The 9,227-nt window shown below is 44.0% G+C and overlaps 1 protein-coding gene across 1 annotated transcript; it reads right to left on the bottom strand.

Moving 5' to 3' along the window:
• Positions 1 to 721: 721 nt before the first annotated feature.
• RPL7 (ribosomal protein L7) lies at positions 722 to 7,382 on the bottom strand. The gene is made up of 7 exons (XM_009469005.2): positions 7,327 to 7,382; positions 6,271 to 6,373; positions 5,610 to 5,776; positions 4,943 to 5,080; positions 4,451 to 4,560; positions 3,100 to 3,310; positions 722 to 787 (listed from the first exon to the last, which is right to left on the bottom strand). Exons 1-6 carry the CDS (start codon positions 7,338 to 7,340, stop codon positions 3,102 to 3,104), a joined length of 741 nt encoding a protein of 246 aa, XP_009467280.1. The 5' UTR covers positions 7,341 to 7,382; the 3' UTR covers positions 722 to 787; positions 3,100 to 3,101.
• Positions 7,383 to 9,227: the final 1,845 nt, after the last annotated feature.

The raw sequence follows: 9,227 nt of genomic DNA, 5'->3' as shown, positions 1-9,227 counted from the left end.
CTTGCATGCAAACTGAGTTAGGCATTTCACCAGTCCCTGGGTTTCTAATCTGTACTCTGTTAGACCTATGCATGAGCAACAACTATTCATATCCTTGTGAATCCTGTGGTCTCCACTTCTATAGTATCTGAAATAAAACACTGCAAACAAATTATGTAAAGCTGAGTAATTATCTAGAATGTGGAAAGTAATTTGCTATTTTGTAAAGTATTTAATGTTTCCTTTGGTACAAAATACCTGAACTTGTTCAGAGCTGGAAGTAATTACGATGATCTTAAAATCAGGATCTTAACATGTTAGGAACTGTTTTACCCTCACCTCTTTTTTTCATAGAAAAATCTTCTCACACAGCTTTCTGGTGCACTACAACTGAGTAGGAATCCTGTCCACTCAACAGCATAGAGCTCAGTGTCGTTTACTGTACTTTTAATCACAACAAAAATAATTGTTGCCACTCAAAACCTAATCTGTTACCTGCATGAATCCTTCCAAATTTTCTTCCTCCAAATGAAGATGAAACTATGAATCTATATACTAATGAATAGTACATAGATTATGAATAGTACATCGATAGTATGAATCTACATACTAATGAAACTAATGAATCTCTATACTGCTAATTCAAACTACACATGGCTCTTTGAAGCAGGTTACTCCAAAGTTAACTTAGCAACCGCCACCACTAGAGAAGAGTATCACAAAGAGACCAATCAAGATGACACAGTTTTGTGCAAGATGGTTTTATTAACGAGTCAGAGTTTGAAAGACTGCTGCTGGGCATCTGAATCTGAAAGGGAAAAAAAAATTATCATTAGACTTATGTAGATCTGAAACTACTTTGGCCGCACGAAGAATTAATACATTTCTACAGTTTATAATTTAGGCTGAAAATACCAATTTTATTTCACTGGATTTAAGACTTCAGTAGTCTTGCACACAACAAGTAACTTCTGTGTTTTGAGTGAAGAGATGTTAATACAGATTTCAAGTGCCAGAACTAACAGGATAAACATTTCTACCTTGAACTATTGGTAAATATTCTCCTATTTTTCTGAAAGCATAGAAGGGCACAACCGGGTATTTATTCAGTATCAAGTACTATGCTATTTTTCCCCAATCTACATTGAGGAATCGGTACTGGAGGCCTTTAATTTTTTTTAAATTTATCTGAGACTACCACTTAAGTAATAAGACAAAGACAAGTAGCAGGAAACCATCTACATATAGGGAAGAGGAATAAATACTCATCTTCAGATACACGGCCCTTCAGACTGACAGTACTGAGAGTACTGCCAATATCTCATCTGAACCTACTCCTCCAGTTGTCCATTACCTCAGTAGAAACTACAATGTTTTCCTATTTTCTACATGTAGGTTACTTGTATTTTAAAACATGCACTCTGTTCAGAACAGTAGGAAAACAGCAGGAATAGAAAGTGCAGGAGACGAGAACAATCAGTTATCTTAGCTTTAGACCAGAGGTATGTTTGTTAGCAGTCCAAGAGAACAACTAACTGCTTACAGGCATAGAGTAAGAAACTGCAAGGTCACTTCCTAAATTGAAAGATGGAGTAAAGCTCTGATGTCTGCTACTTACATGGGATGCTGAGCTAAAAGTCCAATGAAAAACAGGAGCAACCAGCTGAATATCCCTAGTTTCTCTGACAATGCAATACTCCTCAGAGACATTTATAGCCACTGCAATAGCAAATTAGCAGCTTCCCTTCTGTAGGAAGGCTTCTGAAAACTCAAACCACCAGTAAACTTCTGATGTTTGTCAGGGAAGATGGAGGAGAAAGAATCTACACTGACAGAAACACTGCAGGGTTTCAATTAAATATAGCAGTTTCCATCTTATGCCCAGAAACCAGACAGGAGCATGAAAGTGGAAGTAGTTTTGCCCAATCTTGGTTGCAAAGCCTCATGCACTAACTTAAGGGAAACATCTGCCAGCACTGAATTTGTAACAGTTTATGCTATCAGCAGCAAAATTTCTACAAGAATACTCCTATGAGTAATGTAACATCACCCCAGGCACCAAACATAACAGCAATTCTGCTTCTCAAAGTTACCCACTTCTTCCCACAGCTGAGCTCAAAAGCTTTAGAAGAAAACTGCCCCCAGTAAGCAACTATCTTCCTAAAGTGCAGGTTTCCACATGCCATGTAACCAGTGCTTTAAAGCTCTGCTGCTTCACAGATGGAGACAACAAAGCGACATGCAAAAAGCTCGTGGGAGTGGAAACCGAGGAAGAACAGGTACAAAAAAGCTTCAAAAAAAAAAAAGCTGTCAGTCAAATGGAAAGATATTTCATAGGTCTCCTTTAGCTCCTTGGACAGACAGCAGACCTCGATGACCTCAATGTGCTATGCCTTGTTGGCTATAAAAAGTTTTTTTTTTTTTTAAGCCTTTTAAAAAAGAAAAAAGATGACTTCCCTCCCTTCAGTAAAATTTAATTTCTGAGAACTCATCCAAACAACAACTGGACCTGTTTTAAGCTGTGAAGTCACATCACCACCCTCTATTTTTTATTAACCAACCCTCTGGAAGTTGGAAATTCCTAAGCAAACTGCACATCTCATTTCTAAAAAAAACAAAAACAAAAAAACCCCAAAAACCCAAACCATTAAAATGGTCTAAATAGAAAATTTTATTTCTTCCAGTCCTAAACAGGCTTTTATAGCAGAAATCAGCCAATCTGAAAAAACACTGTACTTGCAATCACAAGACTTTGATCATATTAAGAATTCATTAGTAAGGGTTGAAGATTTTAGTCAAGATCTCAAGGCTTCCCATCATAAAACCCAAATAAGGTTTTAAAACAAATTATTGGTAAATGAAATATAAGTTATTGGTAATGGTTATACTTCCTAAACAGATCAGCTACAATAACGATTTAATTTCTTAAAGATTTTTGAAGCTTTAGTAAGACTTTAAAAATAAAATCAGAACACTGTATTGTCCAAGTAGCTTTATATTGTAGATACCACCCAAGCGTGAGTGAATACGTATTAAACCTGAATGTTCAACCAGTAATGGCAGCAGGCTACACAGCAGAGGTAGAAGAGTGGATAGTATTAACCTTTGGTAATATCTCACCATTAGTTCATTCTCCTTATGAGTCTGTTGATCTGATCTTCTCTGTTACCAGCATCCCCACCTTCCACGAAGTGGATCGTTTTCTTCTTCATTCCACCCCGAGGAGAGGACAACTTGAAGGGCCAAAGGAAGTTGTTCACAACTTTGAAGTTCTTGCCAACAGTGTAAATTTCATGGATCACATCTTCCATGCAGATGATACCAAGCTTTCCTAAAATTCAGAAACGTCGTTTTCAGAAGGGCTACAGAGCCACTGGTCAATGACAGGCTAAAAATTATCAAGTTATTATTGTCATACCTACTTATTTTGATAAACTTCAGGAAGTCAGAAAGCACCCGCTCTGTCACAACACCCAGTGACTGACTTTTCCAATTAAAATAGATTAGCTGCAGCCAACTCAACATTATTTAGTTGTTACATTAGGCAAGAGGATCAGTTTCAACTGTTGGAATATTTGTAGCCAGCAGTAAGGAACAACAAACAAACCCCACTTAGTGAATCTTAGGAAAATAAGACTGTGTTCTTTGAAGAAAAGCTAGATTAAATACACTTAAACCCTAGCTATGTGTAGCTCAGGGAAATTCACTGAACTACTTATGCTGTTGAATAATGCAACAGCCTGTTTTCTTAATCCCTTTCCAGAATCTTCAGCGGCACGTTACGAGTTAACTGCTCGTAAAATACAATGCTAAAAAAGAAAGTGATTATAGCTAATACTTGTACCTTTAGAATCTGATTACCTATTGCACTGGAAAAAGAACAAACATGACAGTCAAATTTGAAACGATACACAAATCAAGTGCCAAAAATGGAAGAGACATCAGTGTTTGCTTTCATTTCTGGCACAGCTGGGAAAGGAGGAGCCTCCTAGAGCAACAAGTGACAACTGACCACCATGCTTTGTTTTTACTAAATACACCAATGGCTTTTACTAGCCAGTTCTTCTGACAGGAATTTTAAAAAGTCTGTTTACCAGACCATGAAGGTCTAAGAGACAAACACTGTCTAATATTAAATTTGAAACTTCAGAGCTATGTATGATAAGCTTCTTTCCTGCTGCAGCACCTTTTCATTACTGAAAGATCTACTGATCTATTAAAGGTCAAGGAATTTACATTTAAAATTACAGATTTAAAATACTAAAATTTGATTCTTTACACTGGTTTTCAATACTTTATAATGAAAGTTACTTCCACCTTTCTTTGTATTAAACTATAAAGACAGAAGTAGAGATTATTAACCAATCACTACTATTCTCCAGAGATCAATAAGAATAGTTGCCCATCTTAGCGTTAAACACCCAAATGCAACAAGTCCATTTCTTGTTTTGTTAAGTGAACCAGTATTTACCAAGGCGTTTCTGAATCAAGGAGTTATCAGTAAGAGCAATGCGCTGCTTGTTGATCTTGCCATAACCACGCTTGTAGATCAATTCATGCACAGACTTCAGATTGGGATAACTGAAACAGTCATGTTAAAAAAAAAAAGAATTATTAGTCTTTGCAAGCCACCTTCCAAGTTAACATCCCCGAATGAAACTTCCATAACAAACAATTTAAGATCATTTCAGCATGTCCCAATTGTAAATACAAAAGCAACAGAGAAGCAAATCTTACTCATACCAAGTTCCCAACAGCACTAGTATGAGAGTGTAATCATATCTAGCAAGCATTGCCCTTTAAAGCACTGCCTTAATCATGTTTTCAATTCAAAGCAGGGAAAGCACACAGAAGGCATAAAAACATTTTGAACACAAGGAAAACTTGCAAGTCTAGTATAGCCAAATGCAAAAGGCACTCAGCATTTGCACCCTGATTTGATAAAAGTTGCCATTTCACTCACCCCCATGCAATATAGGGTTCAACAATCCGCAACATGTTGATAGAAGCTTTGTTGAGTTTTACAAATGTGCCATTAAAAATCTGACGCAGGCGAAGAAGCTGCAACACCTTGCGGACCTTAGGGCTGACACCATTGGTACTAGAGAACATAGGACATATGCCTCAATTATCTACATCCCAGAAAACACTACATATCAGGTTAAAAAAAACCCACAATAGCATTGTTCCCATATGAAATCCACCACTATTTTACAAAGCAAGCTTAGTGAATTATTTACTGTGGCTATCTATTTCAGTATTAAGTTAAAACAGATCTATTTCAATTAAAAGAATTGAGATAAGCATGACACTGAAAGAATTCAGAACTATTCTTGTGCTCTCCTGAACATAATTCTTCCAATCACACCTTTTGTTAGTTTTCTCTAACGTTTTACCAAAGGAGAGTTAAACAAACACTTCAGACAGCTGGCACAGCCAGCACAAGGATTTTGCACTTAATTAAATAAGCCTCTGATGCACGTACAACACTACTGCCAACAACTTTCCATGCCACCCACGGAAGGCTGGATTTTATTTACATATTTAAACCCTCAAAACAGACAGGTAACAGGAAAGCCAATTTCAGTGCTTTTGAACATACAATTGTTTACATCTATATTCAATCTTACCCTCTTATCCTGATCACAAATGCCAGTTTTGGTTCTGCTGGAACGTAGTAATTGCCAGCTTTTCGGGCCATCCTGGCCATACGGATCTCCTGCCTATACATGTGCCTGTACTCCTTGTGGTAAGCTTGGGCTCTTGCATAGATGAGTTTTCTTTGCGCCTTACGAAACTGAAACCAATTGAAAATTACTTAGGATTATACAATGCCTCTTAACACATCAAAATCACCTTAAAATCATGTAGGACATTCTAGAATTTCCCACAAATAACACAGATTTAAGGAACACCTGCCCATATCATGGAGTTTAGAATCACTCTCAGTGATATTCTACAGAATCTGGAAGACTTACACAGCAGTGATGCTTCACCATGAACAATGTTATCATGCATCGACCTTACCCTCACAAAGGCTATAACCTCTTGCCTTGTAGAAGGCCAACTTTAATCTTATAGAAAACTGTACACTTTGCCCTTACTCTGCCCAGAACTGGTCTGTTATTGGCGGAAAAAAAAAAAAAAAAGCATATTTTAGTCCAAAATATTAAGAAAATATCAACCCATTAGACCTAAATACTGTAAACTTCTGTATTGCGTTGTATCAGTGGTAGTAACTGATACCGCAACAGATAAACAATTCAAGTCAAGGAGTCATGAAATATTCACCTTTTTTATAGCCAATATTTTCTTCTGACGCTTGGCTTTTATAGCTGCATAAGCCTGCCGCTTCTTCAGCAGGCTTTCCGGTACAGATGGCACCTTCTTTGCTCTAAAGGAAAAGAGAAAAAAAAAAACTCTTTTAGCTGATATAAAGAAACCAGGCTTTAAAGTAAACACATGAAAAACATCAACGCAAACTCTGAAGACAACGCGCATTCAGGCCTTGCTGCCTCGCACCAGTTCACCGAGGCATTTTCCTTGTTCCCGCTGTCGCCAAGCCTCAATGCAGCCTGCAGAGATCACCTGTTACACCAGACAAAGCACTCTGACAGACCAGCTGTTGAGCTGCACGCAACCTATGTACGCAACCCTAAAGACTGAGAGCGCTTCAGTGACAAGAAGTTTCTACCCTACTTTGCCGTAATCCAATCTGTAATAAAACGAAGTCTGAAAAGCGCATCTCTTTCAGATTAATAAACGTTTCAACAGGTGCTTTAAGAAGAAAAACTAGTTTGGCAGTATTCTGAAATTTATTTCACAGGACTTCAAGCTTACTCAGATTTTAAACTCTTACGTATGACAAAGCTCGCAAGGGCAGTGTTTATAGACCCGTAACTAGCCGGCCGAGCTCCCACCCTAAGCGCACCCGCCTGTGACTCCCTCCTCAAGCCGCACACCGCTTGGCGCAGCCCGGCGCAGCACTGACCGCCCACCCGCCCGCCCGCCCGCCGAGCCAGACGAAACTCTGCCGCCCAGCGTCCCTCGCCCACGGACGGCCCTTGGGGGCCAGCTCTCCCTCCCCACCCCACCGAGGGCCGACGGGGCAGCAACCGCCACCCCCTGCGGAAGGAACAGGACCGGCGGCGGCTGCATCCCCGCCGCGCCGGGCCCTCTCCTTCCGCCACTCCCGGCCCCGGGCCACTTGTGCCCCCTCCCGCGCCGGCGGCAGAGGCCTGGCGACCCGGGAGCGGTGGGCCAGCGTCCCGATGGCGGGGGCATGGAGCAGACACCGCCGCAGCCGCCGATGGGGGCGGATTATCCCGGGGCGGGACAGCCACTTACTCCTTCTCCGCCATGATCAGCTCCGGAAGAGAGAGGGCGGGTGCATGCGCAGGGACGACTTAACCCTGCTGCCTGCGCAGGCAGGGCCCTGGGCGCCGGCAGGGCCCCGGGTCCGGGCGTCCGCGGCGGTGCCTGACCGCGGTGCGGGCGCCGGGGTGGTCAGCGAGCGCCTGAGGAGAGAGGGCCCGGGCCCGGCTGCGGTGCGGGAGGCGCTCCGCCGTCAAACCCAGCCTTCACCGCAGGAGGCTGAAAACGTGGGGGGCTGCTAGGCACCCCGTGCAAGGCAGGGCTTCCCCTGTTCCAGCCTGAAAACCTGTCGGAAAGCCGATGGGACACCACCTCCCGCCCTGCGCCTCCAGCGCCGAGGCGGGGATGGAGGCCGAGATCGGGGAAATGCCGCTGAGGGGTGAGGGAAGCGGGAGTCAGGCCGAAGCCAGGCCGAGCCCGGCTACTGATCCATAACCGTGCTCCTCCTGCTCAGCCCCGGGGGCCGAAGCGCTTCCCGCGGGAGAGCCCGAGCTCCCGCTGCCTTTCCATCCCTGCAGCGGGACGGAGCCGTGCGTGAGGAGCAGGGCTTTCGGCTGCCTTCGAGGGCTGCCGCCCCGCTCACCCCTGCCCTGGCCCGGGTCATCCCGGCCGTCGCGCCTGCGGGATGGCTCAGCAGGGCGCACGGGGAAATGGGAACCGCGGGCTCCGATGTCTTTATTGGGTTGGGTTTCTTTTCGACTCACCGTACAAAAATAATAATTGCGTAGATGGAGACGGGAGGACGGTTCAGGGAGCTGTGCTGCCAGCAGAGCTGCCCATCGCAGCATGGCGGCTTTGCATGTGGGAGGCTGCGTAAGGCTGCCGAGCGTGGCTCTTGGGCTGGATCCCGTGAATGTGCCCTTAAAAACACCCATGGAGGCACCGGCCCTGACCGGGAAGAAGGGGAATTAGTGGAACCTGGAGCGGCAAAGAATTATCCAGTGTAAAAAAAAAAAGAATCACAGAATGGGTTAGAAGGGGCCTTTACAGATCACCTACGCCAACCCCACTGCCACAGACAGGGACATCTTTCACCAGATAAGTTGCTCAAAGCCCCATACAAACGTAGGCAGCTGGGCTGGGGGTAACGAACGCCGAGCTCTGCGTTTGCTGCTTTTATTTGTTGGCTGTTGACAGCACGCAGAGGTGCTAGGTAGCGCTGAAGAACGTTATTGAGAATGCTTTGGGTTTAGGCTGCAGCTGTATCGGCGCTGATTTTTGTAAAATAGTATTACTTGATGCTAATACAGAAGCTTGTATCACTTGATCTCATTAAAACTATTATAAAAAGGGGGAATTAAAATCAGCACGCGATTGTGCAATAAAACACCTTCAGTATCTGCTGAAGGAAGAGGTGGTCTGCACTTTCTCCCAAGAGTTTTGAACTCGAATTTCTGCTAAATCGGAGAGGCAGTGTTCGCAAATACAAAGTCCCAACAACTCTTCTGAAAACTGGTGGCTGCAGAGGGAAGAAAGGACGTGGCTTCTGCACACGGCTGCAGGAGGGCAGAGGCAGCGGGATGAGTCCTGCCCTCCCGCATGTGGGAAGCGCCGAGGGCACGCTCTGCTCGTCGTCCTCAGGAGCGGGCAGCTGCCCGGGCTGCTCCCGCCGCTGGGCGCCCATCCACGGGGAGCGGCAGTCGTTATCCCACGGAAGAAAATACTTTCCGCATGCTGGTACTTCTGGGCTCCCATTTCAGTCGGCGGCTGGTTAGATATTAATAGCCTCTATGTCTGGCTGACAGGCCAAAAAAACCATCGGGGTTTTGCTCAGCAGTTTCTCACAGCTCAGCAGAGAAACCCGAGGCGCACAGGCCTCAAGATGGCGCTCTGGCGGGCGGGGGGCGGGCGCTGGGCACCCTGGGACATGTAGT

The sequence above is a fragment of the Nipponia nippon genome, unplaced genomic scaffold, assembly GCF_047370975.1.
Source record: "Nipponia nippon isolate SJK-2023a ecotype South Korea unplaced genomic scaffold, ASM4737097v1 scaffold_1, whole genome shotgun sequence".
NCBI lineage: Eukaryota > Metazoa > Chordata > Aves > Pelecaniformes > Threskiornithidae > Nipponia > Nipponia nippon.
The sequence above is the reverse complement of the archived record's forward strand: the minus strand, read 5'-3'. Positions and strand labels throughout refer to the sequence as shown.

What these genes read in the sequence shown, in the direction of transcription:
- RPL7 (XM_009469005.2), bottom strand. An exon ending in AAATATTGGCTATAAAAAAG is followed by an intron (nt 5,777 to 6,270) that starts GTGAATATTTCA and finishes AATTGGTTTCAG; the next exon opens with TTTCGTAAGGCGCAAAGAAA. An exon ending in GAACCCTATATTGCATGGGG is followed by an intron (nt 4,561 to 4,942) that starts GTGAGTGAAATG and finishes TGACTGTTTCAG; the next exon opens with TTATCCCAATCTGAAGTCTG.